At 35.6% G+C, this 22,396-nt stretch overlaps 3 protein-coding genes and 1 pseudogene across 3 annotated transcripts; 1 reads left to right on the forward strand and 3 right to left on the reverse strand.

The window, feature by feature from the left end:
- Positions 1-1,464: 1,464 nt before the first annotated feature.
- LOC125877568 (putative F-box protein At4g38870) lies at positions 1,465-2,646 on the forward strand. Its single transcript, XM_049558826.1, has one exon. It carries the CDS (start codon positions 1,465-1,467, stop codon positions 2,644-2,646), a length of 1,182 nt encoding a protein of 393 aa, XP_049414783.1.
- A 547-nt stretch (positions 2,647-3,193) lies between these two features.
- On the reverse strand, positions 3,194-4,670 carry LOC125876549 (putative F-box protein At4g38870). Its single transcript, XM_049557760.1, has one exon. The coding sequence runs from the start codon at positions 4,410-4,412 to the stop codon at positions 3,243-3,245; it is 1,170 nt and encodes a 389-aa protein (XP_049413717.1). The 5' UTR covers positions 4,413-4,670; the 3' UTR covers positions 3,194-3,242.
- A 6,062-nt stretch (positions 4,671-10,732) lies between these two features.
- LOC125877570 (G-type lectin S-receptor-like serine/threonine-protein kinase At4g03230) lies at positions 10,733-17,814 on the reverse strand (annotated as a pseudogene).
- A 410-nt stretch (positions 17,815-18,224) lies between these two features.
- On the reverse strand, positions 18,225-18,872 carry LOC125877184 (G-type lectin S-receptor-like serine/threonine-protein kinase At2g19130). The gene has a single exon (XM_049558523.1). The coding sequence runs from the start codon at positions 18,870-18,872 to the stop codon at positions 18,225-18,227; it is 648 nt and encodes a 215-aa protein (XP_049414480.1).
- Between the last annotated feature and the right edge of the window lie 3,524 nt (positions 18,873-22,396).

Raw genomic sequence — 22,396 nt, forward strand, 5'->3', positions numbered from 1 at the left:
AGGCAGAACATATGATTATCTCAACTTGGCACGGTTTATTTATATAATATACCAACCTAATCCCTCTTTTTGCGTATTTACATGTTATTATATGGACATGTCTTACCTACTTTTAAAAATAACATAACACATAAATGTGCTTTTATTTTAGCCTTAATGGATATCAATGTCCTCTAATGTTAGGTCATAGGTGCAGCACAAGTAGATGCTTAGGGTGTGTTTGGTATAGAGGAAAATATTTTCTAGAAAATGTTTTCAATTTTCCGATATTTGGTTGGTTTAAATGTTTGGAATTTTTTTCCAAATCAACTCATTTTCCTCAAATTTAAGAAAAATGACTTCTCTTCCAAAATTAAGGAAAACATTTTCCTAAACACTACTTCATCCTTTAATTTTTTTTCTTCCCTACACATACGCTGTACTCGACCCTCCCCATTAAAAAAAATATTTTTTAAAGTTTCCTTATGTTTTAAATTTCAAATATATATTTATCCCTACTACCAAATCAGCACCCCACCCCTGCACATCAAACAAAAAAAAAATTAAAAATTATTTTTGAAAAATATTTCAAATTTTAAGATTTTTTTTACCTCACCCAACCCCTACCACCCCTACTCCCTACCCCCAAAAGATTGCTTTTGAAAGTATTTCTAATTAATTTTTTAAAAATTTTTACGCCACTTTCCCCCTCCTCCACTACCCATCATTTAAAAAAAAAAAAAATTGGTAAATATTTCAATTTTTTTTTTCATTTTTCACGCCACCTCCCCTACCCCCTCCCCCCACCCAAGTCACCCCCATCAATTCTTTTTTTTAAAAAAATTGTTATTGAACAATATTTCAAATTTAAAAAAAAATCATTTTTTATGCCACCCCTATCCCTTTTTGGAAAATATTTCAAATTTCAAATTTTTTCATTTTAACGTCACCCCTACCCCTACCCCCTTCCTCCCACCCAGGCCATTCCCGTCAAAAAAAAATTAAGAAAAAATTGTTTTTGGAAAATATTTCAAATTTTTTTTAATTTTTACGCCGACCCCATCCCTACCTTCCCACCACCCACCCAAGCCACCCCATCAAAAACTTTTTTTAAAATAACTTGGTTTTGAAAAATATTTCAAATTTTAAAAAAATTATTTTTTTATGCCGCCACACCCCCCCCCCCCCTTCCCCGCGAAATATTTCAATTTAAAAAAATTAATTTTTAGTCTTAAACCAAAAATAAAAGATATATTTCAGAAAAATATTTTCATCCACCAACCAAACATTAAAAAATATTTTCTACTCACCAACAAAAAATGAGAAAATAAATTAGACATCCATTTGTTTTCCAAGAAAACATTTTCCTTCACACCAAACACACCCTTAAACTTATATACAGTTGGACAAGTTTTCAACTGTAGCGATGTGGATACATGAACTTAATCTCTCTCTATCCTTTCTAGATCATAGATCAGTGGGAAAATGGCTACTACTAGTATGGATCTAAGCTCCAACATCATGGATCTGCCTTGTGAAGTCTTTGCAGATATACTCACTAGACTTCCCCTCAAACATGTCCACCAACTTCAAACTGTTTCAAAGTTGTGGCTCACTAACATCTCTACTCCACATTTCAAAATACTCTACAACATGAAATCCATGACTCGTCCCCGGGCACTTGTAGTTCAAGAATCTGATCAAACATATTCAGCCAGTGGTCTCGGACCTACAAGTCGAATTATCACAATTTCGACTATGGACCTTGTTAGCGACAACATCAAGATTCAGAGAGATCATTTAAGTTTTAAAATTGTTAGACGTGAATATTCCTTTCGTGTCTCGTCAAATCTCATAATTTTCCAACATAAGGTATGCAATCTCATGACTAGAGAAATCATAAATTTACCAAATAATTCAAGTTATCCATCATTTTGTTTCGATGTGGCGTATATCCCTTCTACCAATACATACAAGATTGTCCATCTATTTCGTTGTACCAAAATAGTAGGTACTCGCGGAGTATTGGAGATTGGATTTGAGTCTATCACACTAAAAGATGGTGGACCAATTCCTACCTCTTGGCAATCTGTTGCGCGTAAAGAATACTTTTCTTACTTGATTGATGCAACATGTGTAGATGGTGTAATGTATTGGTTAGTTAGAATGATGGAAGGGACACATATCATATCAATGGAAAGTGAAAATGAAGAATTCTTGACTATTAGTTGTCCTAAAGGAGATGATCATACACTATTTGGGCAAGGCCAGTTAGCTGATTTGAATGGGAAACTCTGTTTAGCTTACTACTCGAAAGAATTGTCAAGAATGAGTCTGTTCTTGCTCAAAGATCATACTACGAACCAAACATGGGTCAAGGAATATGATATCAACTTATCGGGTATGGGGGATTGGGTGAGAATAGTAGGGTATGTACCACTTGAAGGCAACAATGGTGACATCCTTATTAATGGTAAAATGCCTTTCCGCTACAACATTAAAGAGAAAAGGGGAAGAAAGCTGCAAAAATCAAATGTCAACTATACTTGCTTGTATTATGATAGATGTTTTACATTAGAGAGAACAAGACTACCATTGCCAGCAGTGGAACGATTACGAGTGAGAGATTTACCATCAAAGACGACTTCAAAATGTGAGATACTCTGAATTGATTCGCGCCTTTCTTTTTTTTAAATGATATGCAGCTGATCTATGTAACTGTCTAAATTTTTATGGAACATTTTAACATATATCTATCAATCTTCAGAATTTGTGTGGTTATACTATGTAATAGTTATGCAGGTTCTAGTTATTCTATCTTCTGTCTGTCATAAAATAATACATAGATTTCGTCATAACTTATACATATATTAGTTATGCAGGTTTCTATATTGCAAATCAAGCACCATATTAATTGTATACATAATAAAAGAATGCTACGAAACATGATATTACTTATGCAATAGTTTAATACATGAACAATTTACCTCCTAATCAGCTACCAAACGACCCCTAAACCTCCACAACCATCTCATCAAGAGACTCCTATTTGCATATTTAGATTCTTGATACCCAAACCTCCTCACTCTACTTAGGTGACACAGTTCCATATGACTAAGTTAATGGTTTTACAATGTCTTTTCCCTTAACAATGTCTCTTTCAACCATTTTGCGTCCCTTTTCAATGAACTACATAGCTAAAATTTCACTAGGTAGAAGACTCAAATCCATTTAGAGTACAAGTTCATTAATACAAAGATCCATTAATTAGATAGAAAATCTACAGTTGGTTGCATAGATAGTTTTGTGCTTTCTAACTTGAAACATCTATCAAAGTACAAGCCAATATGAATCTTCATTTTAGGCCTAGGTAGACTTCTAAACCTATTCTCTTCAATGTTGTAGAGGATAAGTTGTTTACCATCAATAACAATGTCTCCATTGTTACCTTGTAATTGTACATACCCCACTATTTTGAACCAACTCCCCATACCTGATAAATTGATAGTATGCTCCTTTACCCATTCTTGGTTCGTCCGATCCTTGACAAAGTATAGATCCAGCCTGAATAATTCTTCTGAGTAGTAAGCTAAACATAACCTCCCATTCAAATCAGCTAACTGGACATTCTCGAATATCGGTGCCTCTTCCACATATGGATTATTGGGGCAACCAATGGAACTCAAGAAATCCTCACTTTCAATATCCATTGAAATAATACACCTTTCCATTCGAGGTCCTCTTTCAAGCAACCAATGAACTACACCATTTACACATGTTGACTCTATCTTACTAGAAAACCATTCTTGGTGTGTCAGGGCTTTCCAAGAACTAGGAATTGGTCCTCCGTCTCGTAGTGTAAGAGTCTCAAATCGGAACTCTAGAGGGCTACCACCATAGTTGAAGTTGTAGTCATGGCCAGGTTTGGTACCATATAAATGGACAATCTTGTATGTATTGTTAGATGGGATATACGTAGCATCGAAACTAATTGATGGATGACTTGATATTGGAATGTCTATAATCTCTTTTGTTGTAGGATTGCATACCTTGTGATTGAAAATGATGAGATTGGATGATATGATGAAGGAATGTTGAGGGGCCATAATATCCTCAAAACTGAACTCTTCCTGGATCTCACTGTTGTCAATATTGAGGTCCATAGCCGATATAATAATGGTTCGACTAATCATTTCCCAGCTCGGTGAAAACTTGGTGTCAGGTACTTGAACTACACGTGCTCGAGGACGAGTCATGGATTTCATGTTGTAGAGTTTTCTGAAATGTGGACTAGAGATAATTTTGAACCATAACTTTGAAACAGTTTGAAGTTGGTGGACATGTTTGAGTGAAAGCCTAGAGAGTATGTCCACCAAGACTTCACAAGGCAGAGTCATGATGTTGGTACTCATCAATGCCATTGCATTATCCATTCTTCAACTGCTTAATTCGTGGCGTAGATGGGAGAAAGAAAGAAAGATCTAAGTTGTTAATTTCATCTTCTATATCTCCAGTATAGATTAGTATTATATAGTAATGAAGATGAGACTTTGAATACTTAATTTATTAATTAGCTGCCAGAGAGAGAGACAGCCTTGCTTTACTTATGTCATCAACTTGATCAACAAGTATTAATTTCCTTGGTCTCCAAGTAATGCATAGTGAAAATGTTTTCCTCTTCTCCAAGCTTAACGTCCTAAGCTCTCCTATATATAAGTTGATGTGGTTTTGATGATACACAACTAAGTGAAGTAGTAAGACTTTGCCAATTTCCAAATATTCTCTTCTGACTTGCTTATTTTATAGTAGTATTTATATTTTGTTGATCCATGTATTCTCTAATTAATTAGAGAAGACTTATTTAATCTTGGGAAACATTTCACACTACAGAAATATTTTCCTAAGACAGTGCGTGTAGTAGTATTTATCCTAATTGTCGTATCATTATATTTATGATATTATACTTTCACCATATATTTTCCGACAATACTATGCTAGGTTAAATATCAAGATGCGATGTCATTTCTAGTCTTTTGTCAAAGTAGGAAAGAAGGTATATATCTTCTTCAAGGGTGGTGGTTAGTTTTGCTAAATTGCTAGTCACCTGGTTAGCTTCTTTGAAACATATACTGCTTACACTCTTCAAAAATATTGTTGCATTCGTGTCGACTCCTCCAAAAATACATCAAGTCTAGAGGATTCGACACGCACCCGTCCATAATGAGTAATCTGAGCAGCATAAGTTGAAACAATGCGAGATGTGAACATTTGCTTGGTACAACATAAGTTGAAACAATCTCTATTTTTTTTTCGATATTCGATATGTATTGGTTTCCTGATTAATTTAAATTTTCTCCACCCAAGGCCCGATTAAGGCTCAAACCGAAGACCTCTAGTTGAGAAAATATGAAACCTTACCAATTATAGATTTGTTGGTTAATTTGTCTTTTAATTTTATTTTTTTTTGGTATTTCCAAAAAAAAAACTTATTCACAAAAATGAAGGATAGCCTTCTTTTTTGTGATTGATATAATCGTTTGAGCAAAAAGTGAAAATATGAATCACTCTCCTAAATCCTTATTGTGAACGAGAAGATTATTGCAATAACTTTAATATCTCAAAAAGCTAAACAAAATATACTCAATAAGAATATATATATATATGATGCTTTTTAATCATAATAATAATAATAATAATAATAAAGTTTGACTTTAGGCCATCTATATGATTAAAAACAATAAAAACGATAAAATATACTCACTTTGTTTCATTTCAGAGAAACTCTTAAAAAACGTTTATTTGAGGTGTATTTTATTAAACTAACCTCATTAATGATGCTTTGAAATTTCAAATTTGACTAGTACTACTTTATATAGTTATTTAATACTAAGAGTAATATGAAAAAAATAATAACACTCTCTTGATTTGCTAAAATGTACAAGTAAAAATATAATATATTTTTAATACATGATCAAGTAAAATTAAATTGAGGGAGTAATATGATACTCCATTTTGAACCATTTTACTTGTAATCCTTACTAAAAATAGATGATTCGGAGTAGTTCTCATTTTAGAACACCAAAATATAATTGAGTACATTATTCTCGTTTTGCCCTTAGTAGGAATTATTCTTAAAAGTAATAAACGTTGATTAATTGACATAGAAAACTTAATTGAAGAGCATATATACACATACTTCAATATTGTGATTAAAAATACTTTTTGAAGAGAGATTAACATTTTAATATGCTCTCTGCATTTCAATTTATTTGTCGTACTTATTTTTAGTTTAAATACAATATTTGTTACTTAAATTCTATTCTATGGTATCATTTAAATCTATCGTTAGGTGATGACAAAAAAACTCATTTTATGTAATGATCGATTTGGTGTAATTGCATTGTTATTTAAATATTTTCTTTATTTATTATTTAATAATTTATTTTATCTTTTATCCTACCTTTTCACAGTACATCTACTCGTACCCTACTTTTCTTGTAGGTTGATTATTCAAATTAAGAATTTGTGACAATATGTAACAACAATCAACACAGAAAGATACAATCTATCCAAACATTATATTCATTATAACAATACAAAATGATATAATACAAATACGATATAATATGAAATAATAGTAACAATTGTCCAAACAATGTCATAAAATGAATCATCAATTCAATATAATTGTGTTGTGTGTTATGTATTCACATTTCAACTCTAAACCAATGATTTGATACAAATGGAGACAATGACTTGTCAACAATGTATTTCTCCTCCAATTTATCCCACAAAGATTGCAGCCTCCCTGCATTTCCGCTTGCCGCTTGTTGCAGAATCGATAACCACAGACAGGTACGTTGTTAATCCATATTCAATTTCTTACAACTCAAATACATATTGGAGAAGTTGTTATTTGTGTGTGTAAATTGCCAATTAGTAAATCGCGTACAATGTGTTTGTGAAATTTCCCAAGTGAACTTTTGAGGTAGTGAGAGTTGGCCCTTTAGATAAGAGCCTGTAACTTCTTTATACTTTTTTCAATCTACTGAAGTTTTTGATGCCTTTTGTCAAAGTTTCACCTGCTTGTGTCCACTCATGGCTTCTTTCAAGATTTTGCCAGCCATGACACTTTTCTCTAAGCACTTTTAGGCCGACCAAACATTTGAAAGTAGATACATATTCTCTTAGAGCCCGTTTGATCATATGAGATGAAATCCTGATATGAAATCATAGGCAACAAAGAAAATACACCAGCCAATAGGAAAACTCCACTTGAGCCCTAAGGTACATTGTCCAATAAAAGTAATCCACCTGGAAATACCGTTACGTGAGCCAACTATTATTCTCCCGTGATTCGTGGGATCTTATACAGACCTGGTTGACGTATCTGTCCTTTTGTTCTTTTAACGTGTCTTCGGGCCACAAGTCCCTTTCTTCTTCTTTCATGACCTTGGGCCATGAGTTTCCACCTTTTCTTTAATAACAATCACTTGTTGATCCGGAAATGAGATAAAATCAAACGGAGTGGATGTGCAACGATTTAGGTACTTAAACGATGACATCTCGAAGGAAGCTCTTCTCGATGTCTCTATGCTAAATCATCCTCCGGTCTCACTCTGATGCCAAGTGTCCCTTTGTTGTAAGTGTCCACATATACATGATAATTTTCCCTAATACAGATAGTACCCCCCGCTTTTCGGATACTTTGCTAACTTGTAACCAGAAAGCAGAGTATTTTCAAAATTCCTAGGCGGGAAAGTAAATGAAGCGTCTCTTGACATTCACAGAGGCAAATATCCCATCGCTGTAAATGCGCTTACCATGCATCGTCTAGATCCTGATCCAGAAATGGCGCGTCAATCAAGATAATGATGACTTCTTCGTTCATGAATCTATAAATAGTGCCCTTTGTACCAATTCCCAACTTCTACAATTTTCCAAGCTTCTCTTCATCTCTTTGATTTCTTGCCTTTGATCCATGAATCTTCAAAACTTCACATCTCGTTATATTCAAACCTTCTTATTTTCATTCTTTCCCAGATTTTACCAATGATGTTTCGTCTCCGACTCATCCTAATTCTTCTCTCTTCGATGGTAGCCCGAAGGAAAACAAAAAAGTATAAGTTGAGGCCCCAGAGCCTTCAGTTGATATAATAGTTTTGAAAACTGGCTAGTGTTAATGTTTCTCCAATCTGTGAAGAACATCTACCCACCATTCGGTCTAACTGTAAGTAGCCAGAAGATAAAGTTAGGGTATTTTCTCCTGGTATTATCGAGAGCTTAAACTTCTCCAAACCCAGTTATTTGTTTATCTATTCTTACTGCTTCGCTCTCAACTTCAGAGACCCAGAAATAGACGAGGTTTTCATCCGATTCTACTAGTTCTACCAGATATGTCTGGCGCAAGTTGGTACGGTCGTTTGAAGGGACCTGGCTTGCCTCTGAGTGTTGGCTGAGAAAGCCAGTCAATCCTTTTCTTTGGATTACTTGATCTTGCTTTATTCTCCTCGCACAAGTCTAGATAATGATCATGACCGCCGTTGGATAGAGAGAATTGTTATCGTCACCACCAAAGATATTGTTCTGGAGTACCTGATTCCAGAATCATGGAACCTTACCCACAAGTCTTCATTCTTTCGCACATTTTCTCTCTTTGCGGTCTTTTGATAACCTGTTCTAAGTTCATATAGAAATTTATTACTCAGCGCATGCTTGGTTGTTGTTTATCGACTCCCTATCTGGCAATGGTTCCAAAGGTTTTGGATATTGCCGTGTCCAAGGATCGGTAATGGAAGCAAATATCCGGCGTCAAAGGCTAAAAAGCTAAAATCACTGTATTTCTTATTAATTCTTCTCTGAAATACTCATATGAAAGTATCCATTTTTTAAAATATATTTTTGTACACATAGGTCTTCCAAAGGGTTCGTCCGAGCTGCGAACCAAAAGAATTTGTTACTCCGTAGGAAGCTCGACAGTATGTGACTGTGTTCTCAGGGTCAAACGTCCCTCATAACCGGCCATTGCTGCTGAGGAAACAGTTGTGGCCTCTAATTCTTCTCCACAAAAGAAGAAAAAACCTGACAAAGCCTCAACTGTTATCCATGGCAATGGATCGATCACTGCTGCCGGCTGAGTCTTACATTGAGGAGATTTGTGATGATGCCTTGCTTCTTACAAAGAAGAAATCTTCGGCCGCCTCTATCACAGACCTCAGTGAGCTCGAACAATTGTACGTTGAGGCTGAACATGTCGAAATGGTCGAATCTCGTTTGCCTATACCTTATACTCATATTGGCTCAGGGTTGGGTGCAACAGAGATCATATCCCAGCCTTCATCTTCCCCCTGAAAAGCCAGTTTTTTTCATCTCGGTGATGGCCGCTCTAGTCCCATCTTCGAGGATTTATTGGTTTTTGAAAAAGTTAACCTCTCTCAAAAATAGTCGTGGTGGCCGACTATTTGAAACCTTACCAAAAAAGACCAAGGCGAGATAGACGAAATCTCCCTTGCATGTTTGCTTAATGAGTGTTCAAGCTTGTTAGGGTGGATAAAAGTCCCACATTGATTGGAGAATGGACTGGTGGTCTCCTTATATGGACTTGAGCAATCCTCCCCTCATGAGCTAGCTTTTGGGGTTGAGTTAGGCCCAGGTGCTATATCTTTGCATGGTATCAGGGCCAGGTCCACATCCCCATTTGGGCTCCCGGTCCACGCGCCAGTTAGGCCTGGGCGTGAAGAGGGGTGTTAGAGTGGGTAAAAGTCCCACATTGGTTGGAGAATGGACCGGTGGTCTCCTTATATGGACTTGGGCAATCTTCCCCTCATGAACTATCTTTTGGGGTTGAGTTAGGCCCAGGTGTCATATCTTTACATGGTATCAGAGCCAGGCCACGACCCCATTTGGGCTCCCGGTCCACGTACCAGCTAGGCCTGGGCGTGAAGGGGGGTGTTAGAGTAGGTTAAAGTCTCACATTGGTTGGAGAATGGACTGGTGGTCTCCTTATATGGACTTGGGCAATCCTCTCCTCATGAACTAGCTTTTGGGGTTGAGTTAGGCCCAGGTATCATATCTTTACAAAGCTTGTGTCATTTTTTGGTATATCCGGCATCCTGAACCTTTTTGGAATAGGTTTCGGTGTGGCGCTGGCCTTGTATGGTAGTTAAGAGCAACTTTGAGGATCTGGTCCCTTCAAGGCTAGAGATGCTCTGTGGATCTAGTTCAGGAGGGTATTCCTTCAGGCCCGACCTGAGTTCATACCTGATAGGCTGCAGCATCAACGTTCCAATCTTGAAACCACTTCCCGACCTGTCAGCTCTGCATTCTTCTGAAAGGGCCTCAGCTGCGAAACGGATTCTTGATTCTCTTTGTGGTGTGGGCGTTCCCAGTGGCGTCTGCCCACTTACTCCGGTGTTGTTAGAAGCCATCGTTGTCAGTGCCTTCTGCAGCTCTACCACCCTTTTATGATCTGGGGTCATGAGTTCCCACCTTTTTCTTTAACAACAATCACTCAGTTGATCCAACAACGAGACGGATGCAAACAGACTGGGTATTCAACAATGCAGGTACTTAAACGATGAATATAAGATTGAGGCTAAAGAGATCTGAAAGTGCATTAATATATGTGCAAGGATAACTAAGTAATGGCTACAAAAGTCCAACATCAAGATATTAAAGATTATACATAAGATAGTGTTTTAAAAAATTACACTGTTTGGGGTGCAGATAGTTTATTAAAAAAAGAGATTTCAGGATTTATTGTTACTACAAACAACAATATAACGACTATGCATAAGATTATTTTAATATTTTAACAATTTTCATGAAGGCCATATGCTTTTGGAAAGCATGCATGAGACCTAGTTTCTGCTTAGTGCTTCAGAAGTCTGCAGGACAAAATTACAATTGTATCATATATAAATGAAAAGTTAAGACTATCTCACACCATTGTTATCGTCCTCCTTCTTCTGTAATTGTCACTTGATTGTTAGAGAATTTTGAGGAAGAAGACAATGTGCTAGACGTGTGTGTTCATATTACAAAAGCTGGTCGATTAGGTCTCTGAAGACTCAAACCTTCTCCTACCAACATTACAATGACATCTGACATTTTAGGACAATCATTTGAATCTTCTTGCACGCACAAGAGTGCAACATTGATACACTTCATCACTTCACTTCTATTGCATGATTCAAGTAATGACTTCTCTGTTAATTGTATTGCCCTTTCTTCTATCCACATTAGCCATGCCTGTGATAACTTCCAATTAGATATCAAAACTTGCAAAAAGGACAAAAATGATGTAGGTCTGAGTTTCTTCACTTACATAACCTAACAAGTTTAATGCTTCTTCTGATTGGTAAAATCCTGTATTCTTTCTTCCACTGATTATCTCAAATATGACAACTCCGAAACTGAATACATCTGACTTGATGGAAAACAGACCATCTGATGCATATTCAGGAGACATATAGCCACTTGATTACACCATGTCGAAAACATGTTAGATGTATTTTACAAAAACAAAAGGAGAAAATGATCGATAGGAAGGGATGTTATACTTACTAGGTCCCAACTATTTTCTTTGTCTTTGCCTCTGTTCTTTTTCCTTCAACAATCCTCGCCAAGCCAAAGTCTGCAATCTTGGGATTCATCTCCTTATCTAGTAAAATGTTGCTGGTTTTTAAATCTCTATGAATGATCCTTAGTCGTGAATCATGGTGGAGATAAGCAAGACCTCGTCCAATGCCCAATATGATGTCATAGCACTTCTTCCAATCCAATAATTTGCAAAGTTTTCCATCTTGCATAGTTATCATTAGAACAAATAGAATGACATCAATTAACAAAATTAAATCTTGTCAAAAGTATAGTAGCTTGAGAATAAAGAACAAATATTGGCAAACTTACCAAATATGAATGAATCTAGACTTTTATGGCATATATTCATATAGTAAAATTTGTTCCGTTGCATTGATGCAATAGCCCAATAGTCTCACCAGATTTCGATGTTGAAGCTTTGCAATTAGAGTCACTTCATTCTTAAATTCATCTATGCCTTGTCCTGAATGACTAGATAACCTTTTCACTGCAATTTCTTTTTCGCTAGGAAAGATGCCCTGCCAAAAGTTTTTCATCTCATTACTATTGGTCAATGTGATGTGTCCATACCAGTCCACAGAGATGTAAGATTGTAATTTTAACCTTGTAAACAGGACCAAATCCTCCTTGTCCGAGCTTATTTGCATTTGAGAAGTTGTCTGTAGCAGCCAAAATGGTCTCCAAGTGAAAGTATGGAACATCAATCGCTTCATCACTGTTTTCATTCATCAATACTTTCGCTTCTCCTTCAGCTTTGTGCCAGTGAGATTTATGTGCCCCTTGAGTACCTTTACTTCTATCTGAAATAGAAAGGGGGAGGGATTTCAGTACCTCAATTGGATTGAGAATGAACTTTGATATCAAGTCCAAAATGGTTTAAGAAAATATATCTTCTAGAGTTAGATTCATTCAGAAAATACCTGCTCTTTTTGCCATTCTTCTTCTATAGTAAATGTAGCTAAAGCTGCCTATGATTAGAAACATCAAAGCTGTTATGGACGAAAGGAGTGCTTTTAGCTTCATCGATTTCTTAGCTTTAGTTTGAGCTGAAAGTAGAAATCCAAAACCATGTTAGATATATTAGCATCTATCTTGAAGAACTTTGATGCAAATATTCATTGGACCTCAGAACTTATCATTAATACTTTTTAAGAATCATTTCTATTTTAAGTTCTAGTTTGCTCAACGAACTCCTCAACACAGGAAAAGGAAAAGGAGAATCATTGTTGTTAAGTGCTAACGTTAATAAGGAATTCTATCAATAACATAGTACCATCATGAATAAAGAAGCAAGCTATGTTACACTATGCTATTCTAACCTAAAGGTGAGCCACTCTTGACAAATATAGTCCTTTCTGTATCTACAATCATATATGTAGCTAAACCTCATTTCAGGTACTGTGCTGAACATTTGGCCATCCCATGAACCACTTGCCCAATACTCTGTAGTCCTATTCTATTTTATAACAACATGCTTTCGGTCTATTTCCACAGAATACAATCCTGGTGCTGGATCACTCAAATTCTTCCATGAAACCAGAATGTGTTTTCTTTGTGTATGTTTGTCATATCCAAGTTTAGCACCAGGCAAAAGTATGTGTGTTGGGTAGTCAAAACTTTGCCAAAGTAGTAAGGGTGTTGATGCCTTCGACACATCACTCAAAATCAAATTTACATCATCACGAAGAACTGCAGTTACTGAAATATTTGGATTGATGCATCATCTTTTGTCTAAAAATCAAAATTCAGACTTAATTTTTCTTTAGTCTTTCAACTGTCAACATCAACCTTCTATTATGATATGATTAACTTGACGAATGCCTCGGGTGGAACTTAATAAGGCTAACTCACAAATACCTTTTAAGAATTTATTTCAAGCTTAAGGAAAAAGGAAAAGGAGAATCATTGTTGTTGCTAAGTGCTAATGTATGTAAGAAATCCTACTAAGTTTTAGCTATTCTAACCTTCAGTTGAGCCACGTTTGACAAAGATACTCCTTCCTGTTTCATTTTCGCTGAGTTGTTGCAGATTTAATAGATATCCTCTCCAAATTGAACAGGTACCAGAACCATCATAAGTATAAGCAGTGCAAGAGCAATTGTTGAAACAAGTAGATCTACACTGTGACGCTTCGCTAATGGTGATATTAGTATCTGGAGAAGCAGGTAATCTCATAATTGAATTCATCCAAAAACTATCCTCATCTTTATTAATTGCACTGCACTTGAACTTTTCATTTCTTACACAGCCACTCATATAATCATTCGAACTCCATTCTCTATATGATCTTGGCTTGAAACCGCTTAAACAGTTGCAGGATGAATTAGCATTATTGCAAACTCCAAATGCCCCACAATAAGCGTAAACATCACATTGTTCTCTAGGTTGAGACCACAATAGAGTCCAATGAGAGTCACTATCCAACCATACGAGTTCGTTAATTTTTCCTGAGACATCTATTTTCAAATTTGGTGGCCATGAACTAGTATAATTAGAAAGGGAATATGTAAAATATGATCCATTTCCATTGTTGGTATAGTTGTAATTTTACGTGTAGTCTAACCCCATTTTAGGAAACGGGCTGAACGTATGGCCATTCCATGAACCACTTGCCCAAAATTGTTTAGTCCTATTCCATTTTATAACAAATCGGGCATGGATGGGGTCTAGTTCTAGAGAATACAATCCTGGTGCTGGATCACTCAAACTCTTCCATGAAATCAGAACCTGTCCCCTTTGTGTACGACGTTTGTCGTATCCAAGCTTAGCACCAGGCAACAATGTATCTGTTGGATAGTCAAAACTTTCCCATAGTATTAAGGTTGTTGATGAATTTGACATATCACTCAAAATCAAATTTATATCGTATCGTCACGAAGAACTGCTATGACTGAATTATTTGGTGTAATAGTCCTAGCAACATGTGTTGACCAAACTATACCTTGAAATTTATCAATAAGCACCAGGTTGCCTTGAAGAATTGTTAAGTTAGCAGTACCATAATCAAGTGGTTTATCCCTATTTGCTACCCATACTACATTTTGCCATAAAATAGTGTTCTTGTACCATATGCCTATGTAGTAGTTGAAAGAATTACCTGGTTTGAAGAAACCAAGCTCAAATTTCTCACCTGAAGAGACTATTGTTTCGCCAAATGAAAGAGATTTATTCACGGAAATAGTCTCCCCTCCAAAACATAGATTACTGTTGAGATTGAAGCATAAAAATAGTACTAGAGGCCAACGATTGTTCATTTCAATGGCTACACATAACATAATTTGTTGAATATGGCTGAAACAATAAGGAGACGTTTCTGCTTTGGAGTCGATGAATGTAGTCAAAACAAGTTGATATTTCTTATTGCTAACATACCTTCATTTTTCTTCTAATTAGTGGTGGCAAAAAGTAGCAATATTGAAAATGAATTGGACTGCAATCCACTCATATAAATATGGGTATATAATAGATTGAATGAAATAATTTGAAGATGTCGAAATTCGGAGCAAAATTAAATTAAAACAAGAAAAAAAGGTAAAAGAAGAGGGAGACAAGTGGGGGAATAATGATTGGCCCCAAGGAAAAGATATGAAATCACAAGTATTGAAGAATAACACCATGCCAAGCGACCCAACAATTTTTGTCACTGGAAATTTGTCCGTGGATGGTGTGTCAAGTCAATTCTAAATTTGATTTTTTTTCAAATTATTTTGAAATTGATTAATTTATTTGAAACTTTTCTACACCTATAAATAGTTCATAAACATGTATAGGAGGTGGTTTGACCTAAGGTGAGACCAAGGAGCCATTGTGGAGCAAGGTGAAAGATTTGATACATAATGAGTTTTCCGTTACTTTCTTTTTTCTATTTCTTATTATTGGTGAATTTTATTAGTGTATTTTTACATACTTTTATGAGTAGCTAATTTTCTATCTAGAAATTTGGTAAAACCTTTTGCACGATGAATTCTTGTTATATTTTTATATAATTGAGTTTTTCTAACCCTGTTTGTTCGACTATGTAATGATTGTAATTAATTGATTGGCCATTGATTAATGATGTTATATTTGGTTGTTCTCGAGAGACTATGAGATAAGGTTTTAGTTGAGCAGCCCCACTTGGAAGCATTAAGAGATAAATGATTGAGATCTGAAAAGTGCATGTAATATATGTGTAAGGATAACAATGTCATGGCTACAAATTACAATCAAGATACTAACAAAATATAGATTATTTTTCTGCTAGTGCTTTAGAAGTCTGCAGAAAAACATTACAATTGTATCATATATAAATGAAAATTAAGATGATCTCACACCATTACTACCGTCCTCCTTCTTCTGTAATTGTCACTTGATTGTTAGAGACTTTTGAGGGAGAAGATGGTCTGCTAGATGCGTGTGTTCTTATTACAAAAGCTGGTCTATTAGGTCTCTGAAGACTCGTACCTTCTCCTACCAACATTACAATGACATCTGACATTTTAGGACGATCATTTGAATCTTCTTGCACGCACAAGAGTGCAACATTGATACACTTCATCACTTCACTTCTATTGCATGATTCAAGTAATGACTTCTCTGTTAATTGCATTGCCCTTTCTTCTATCCACATTCTCCATGCCTGTGATAACTTCCAGTTAGATATCAAAACTTGCAAAAAGGACAAAAATGATGTAGGTCTGAGTTTATGCACTTACATAACCTAACAAGTTTAATGCTTCTTCTGATTGGTAAAATCCTGTGTTCTTTCGTCCACTGATCATCTCAAGTATGACTACTCCGAAACTGAATACATCTGACTTGAGGGAAAACAGACCATCTGATGCATATTCAGGAGACATATAGCCACTTGATTACACCATGTCGAAAACGTGTTAGATGTATTTTACAAAAGCAAAAGGGAAAATGATCGATAGGAAGGTTGTTATACTTACTAGGTCCCCACTATTTTCTCTGTCTTTGCTTCTGGTCTTCTTCCTTCAACAATCCTCGCCAAGCCAAAGTCTGCAATCTTGGGATTCATATCCTCATCTAGTAAAATGTTGCTGGTTTTTAAATCTCTATGAATGATCCTTAGTCGTGAATCATGGTGGAGATAAGCAAGACCTCGTCCAATACCCAATATGATGTCATAGCGCTTCTTCCAATCCAATAATTTGCAAAGTTCTCCATCTTGCATAAATATCATGACAAAGATTAAATCTTGTCAATAGTATAGGTGCTTGAGAATAAAGAACATACCTTGGCAAACTTACCAAATATGAATGTATCTAAACTTTTATTTGTCATATATTCATACAGTAAAATTTGTTCCTTTCCGTTGATGCAATAGCCCAAAAGCCTGACCAGATTTCTGTGTTGAAGTTTTGCAATTAAAGTCACTTCATTCTTAAATTCATCCATGCCTTGTCCTGAATGACTAGATAACCTTTTCACTGCAATTTCTTTTCCGCTTGGAAAGATACCCTGTTAAAAGTTGTTCATCTCATTACTATTGGTCAATTAAGCCATACCAGTACACAGAGGTGCAATAATTATATTTTAACCTTGTAAACAGGACCAAATCCTCCTTGTCCGAGCTTATTTGCATTCGAGAAGTTATCTGTAGCTACCAAAATGGTCTCCAAACGAAAGTATGGAACATCAATGATTTCTCCTCCTCCAATCTTGTCCAAGTGAGATATTTGTGTCCCTTGAGTATCATTTATTCTATCTTAAATAGTTAGGGAAAAAGAATAAGAAAAACAGAATTACCTCATTACCTCAATAAGATTGAGAAAGCAAATTAAGTTAAAAAAAGGTACGAACGAAATATTTTCCAGAGTGAGATTCATTCAGTAAATACCTGTTCCTTTTGTCATTCTTCTTCTTCTTCATCTACTATAGTAAATGTAACTAAAGCTTCCTATGAATAGAACGATAAAAGCTGTTGTGGATGAAAGTAGAACTACCAGCTTCATCGATTTCTTTGCCTTAGTTTGATCTGAAAGTAAAGAGCCAAAAACAAGTCAGATATGTTTAACATCTTTCTTGAAAAACATAATGCAAAAGTGGACCTCGATACTTATTAAGCTAAGTTATTTTATGTTATTCTAACCTTCAGGTGAGCCACTTTTGACAAAGATAGTTTTTTCTGTTTCAGTTTTGCTGAGTTGTTGCAGATTGAACAGATCCCCGGTCCAAATTGAACATGCACCAGAAACATCATAGGTATAAGCAGTGCAAGAGCAATTGTTGAAACATGCAGATCTACACTGTGAGGCTTCTGCAACTGTGATATTAGTATCTTGAGAAGCAGGTAATGACACTATTGAATTCATCCAAAAGCTATCCTTGTCTTCAGTAATTCCATTACACTGCACCTCTTGGTCTCTTACTCTTACACAGCCACTGGAATAATTATTTGAATTCCATTCTGCATCTGATCTTGCTTTGAAACCGCTCAAGCAATTGCAGGATGAATTAACATTGTTGCAAACTCCAAATGCCCCACAATTGGCGTAAACATCACATTGTTCCGTTGGTTGAGCCCAGAATGGATACCAATCATCCAAACTAGTCGACCATAAGAGTTGCTTAATTTGTCCTGAGACATCCATGATAAATTTTGATGGGATTTCACTATTATAAAGGGAATATGTAAAATATTACTCATTCTCATTGTCGATATAGCTGTAATTGAATATGTAGTTTAACCTCATCCCAGGTACTGAGCTGAACGTCCGGCCATTCCATGAACTACTTGCCCAATACTGTGTTGTCCTATTCCATTTTATAACAAATTGGGCATGCCGTGGGTCTAATTCCATGGAAAACAATCCAGGTGACGGATCGTTCAAATCCTTCCATGAAATCAGAACCTGTTTTCTTTGTGTGCGTTTGTCATATCCAAGCTTACCACCAGGTAAAAATGCATGTGTTGGGTAGTCAAAACTTTGCCAAAGTAGTAACGGTGTCGATGAGTTTGATGACAAATCACTCAAAATCAAATTTCCATCGTCGCGAAGAACTGCTATGACTAAATTTTTTGGAGGTACACTCCTTGAAATATTTGTTGACCAAACTAAGCTTTGAAATTTATCGAGAAGCACCAGGTTGCCTTGAATAATTGTCAACTGAGCAGCATCACTAACTGGTGTCTCCCTATTTGCTACCCAAGCTACAGTTTGCGATGAAATATTCTTGTACCATATGCCTAGATAATATTTAAAAGAGTTACCTGGTGTGAAGAAACCAAGTTCAAAGGTCCCACTTGAAGAGATAATTGTTTGGCCTGAAGAAACAGATTCATTCATAGAAATGGTGTATCCTCCGATAGAAGATTGGTACCGAGACTAAAGCACAAAAAAAGTACTAGAAACGAATGATTGTTCTTCATTTCCATGGTAAAGAAGATGATGAACGAAAGAATAAGAGAAAATAAGTGTTGACGGAAGTATATTTTTCGCTTCAGAGTCCATGAAAGTAGTCAAACAAGTTGATTTTTTGGGTGTGTTTGGTAGGAAAGCAAAATGTTTTCCTAGAAAATAAGTGGATTTCTTACTTATTTTCTCATGTTTGATTGATGAATGAAAAATATTTTCTAGAAAATATCTTTTATTTTTGGCTTGAGACTAGAAAATACTTTTTAGAAAAATAATTTTTGATCCGAAAATCAACGACAATCGATCTCGGACCCAACCCTGACACCCAAACTAGGAGTGGCGTAAAAGCAAGAAATTTTGAAAATTCGAAATATTTTTCAAAAACAATTTTTTTTTAAAAAAAAAATGGCGGAAGTAGCAGGGGGTGGGGTGGTGCGTGGTAGGGGTGGTGGGTGGCGTAAAAATGAAAAATATTAAATTTAAAATATTTTTCAAAAATAATTTTTTTAAAAAAAATTGACCGGGGGGAGGGGTCATGGGGTTAGGGTACGGGGTGGGTCAAAAAATGAAATTTTAAAATTTTGAAATATTTTTTCAAAATAATTTTTTTGTGTGGGGGGTGGGGGGTGGGGAGTGGGGTAGGGGTGATAGGGGTTGGATGAGGTAAAAATAATCTTAAAATTTAAAATATTTTTTTAAAAGTAATTTTTTAAATTTTTTGTTTGGGGGGTGGTGATTTGGGGCATAGGAGGGCTGGGGCTGGTTTGATGGTAGGGGTAAAAAAAATATTTGAAAATTTACAAAATTTAATTTTTTTGGATGGGGAGGGTCGAGTACGGGATACAGGTAGGGTATGAAAAAAAAAATTGTAATTTAAGGATGTAGTAGAGTTTTGGAAAATGTTTTCCTTAATTTTTGAAGGGAAGTCATTTTCCTTAAATTTGAGGAAAACAAGTTGATTTGAAAGACATTTTCCAAAACATTTAAGACAACCAACATGGAAAAATTAAAAACATTTTCCAGAAAATGCATTATTTCAAATGCATGGAACAAATAGGCTCAACGGATACACGGGAAACTGTTTCAAAAAGGACTTCTAATCAATCTAAGACTATTGAAGATTCGGCTGCAGGTAGGACTCTAATCAAAGTGGAGTTACTAACGGAAGAAGAGTTCTCAAGGAAGTAAACTGCAAGAGAAGCAAAAGCTTAAATAGAGGAATAGTCATCAAGATTCATCACACACTCACAACGCAAAAGGCAATTAAGAGATTGACTTTTCAAGGTGTTGTTGAACGAAGAACACTACAGAACAAGTCTTATCACAGAGCCTAGGTTCTAGGAAGTTTTCTTGGTGTTTGTGGTTTTAATGTATTGATAGTTCAGTGGTCTATGAACTTAATATAGGATTTTAGTCTTCAAGTTGAGGGGAACTTGAAGACTTGGGAACACATACCTTTGAGGTTTGTGCTAGCATAGAGATTAGTTGATTGATCATTAGGTTACATAAAGTCTTGTAATCTATTTGGTTGTTGAGGCTCATTGATATTTAGTGAATTTGGGGGTAAATCTTGTTGAGGAACAGGTCGTGATTTTTACACCTTTTTAGTATGATGTTTCCATGTTAAATCTTGTGTTCTTACTTTACTGTCTTTACTTTATCATCGAAACATGGTAGGCAACTTGGTTCACTTAAGTAAAGTTTAAGAAAAGTAAGAAAAATCTAGGTCGTGTAGAACAATAATTGGTATCAGAGGAAGGTTACACCTAAGATAAAGATCGCAATGAATTATGCACCACCTATCGGGCACAGTAAAGGACAATCAATTGTCAGACCTCCAATGTTCAACGGGTCTCACTTTGGTTGGTGGAAAGCACTCATGGAAGATTTCATCCAAGGTGAAGATTATGAACTCTGGAATGGGATAACTATTGGACCTACCATTCCTATGAAAACTGTGGAAGGAGTTCCAGTTCCAAAGGTAAGGATTGAATTTACTGCTGAAGATCTATCAGCTCTCAGAAAGAATGCTAATATCGAAAGCATTCTAGTTTGTGGCCTTGGACTAGATGAGTATAATAGGATCTCAAATTGTACTACAGCCAACCAATAATGGGATGCACTTGGCAATACTCATGAAGGAACCAGTCAAGTAAGGAAATTTTGAGTCGCTATGTTGTTCATTGAATATGAAACCTAGATGAAGGAAGGCAAACCTTTATTATAAATGATTACTAGACTCACTAAGTTGATGAATGGGTTGTCATCTCTAGGAAAAGTTCTCATCGAGATTCATTATCTAAGTGAGCTATTTTATAAAATTATTTCTTTAAGTCTTGTTAAAAGATGAATGATTTAGTTAAATTGATAAAACATAACAGGCGTCTTACGGGGATTCGAATTGTTTGACCTTAAGATTAACGACAAATACTAACAAATAAAATGAATACAGTAAAGTAAAGAGGGAAAGAGAGTTGGGCCTAAATTTGATTTCTGTCCGCCTGGACCAATATTTGGACCCATTTTCGTTTTGGGTCTTTGACCCATTTGAGTCATCTACACCTGTCCTAGTCTAACATAAAAATAGAATACTATTTGGGCCCCAGGCCCGATTTTCCACCTGTCCTACATTCTAGCAAGACAAAGATAAGTGGGCTTAGGCCCAGACATAACAAAATACAATTGTAATAATAAAATGTGGGCCTTTTTTTTACCCGATTTCTTCAACTCTCCGATTCGATGCATATCTTCAGGCTCCTGGACCTGTTCGCCAATTTTTAATAGGCTGACCGACTCAATAAAGGTATAATTGGGCCTTCATGGCCCAAAGAAAAATGCTAGGGTCGAGTCCGTGAAGACCCGGACAGATTTCACATGCAAACACAAACAAATAAAATGTAAGCAACAATTCAATGGTTTAATATAAGAAAATAGTGAAATAAAATAAATACTACCACTCGAATATCATCGAAGGCATTGAACAATTTTTAATTAGCTATAATTATGTCAAGAACTAAACAAGGTAAACATGAGAAAAATATGCGCATAAATATAGTGATGCATTAGAAGCAATGATCAACCCGTAACCACAAATTAATATAGACCAACTTAGAATGCAAAATTGTAAGGCATCAAAGAATGCACTAATCTTAGAAATAATTTTCAAGTTAGTAAAAAATAAAAATAAACAAAATAAAATAAAATGAAATAAAATATTGAGAACTCTTTGTCAAAATCTGCCGTGAAACCAAACAACGGCTAACCTCAATGTTAAAATCGACTCAACGCTTATCTAGCTCTTAACAAATGCACCCCATAACATATTAAGCAACTTGACAAATAGGAGAATTAATATGCTCATGCTAATTGGCAACATGATCAGTGAAATTGGCCCAAATGGAAACTAAACATAATGAAGACAAATTACATTCTTACCAAAGAATTGGCAATATATG

Source organism: Solanum stenotomum, chromosome 9 (genome assembly GCF_019186545.1).
Source record: "Solanum stenotomum isolate F172 chromosome 9, ASM1918654v1, whole genome shotgun sequence".
Taxonomy (NCBI): domain Eukaryota; kingdom Viridiplantae; phylum Streptophyta; class Magnoliopsida; order Solanales; family Solanaceae; genus Solanum; species Solanum stenotomum.

What these genes read in the sequence shown, in the direction of transcription:
- LOC125876549 (XM_049557760.1), bottom strand. Translation starts at nt 4,412, where the DNA reads ATGGATAATGCAATGGCATTGATGAGTACCAACATCATGACTCTGCCT.
- LOC125877568 (XM_049558826.1), top strand. Translation starts at nt 1,465, where the DNA reads ATGGCTACTACTAGTATGGATCTAAGCTCCAACATCATGGATCTGCCT.
- LOC125877184 (XM_049558523.1), bottom strand. Translation starts at nt 18,872, where the DNA reads ATGAATGAATCTGTTTCTTCAGGCCAAACAATTATCTCTTCAAGTGGG.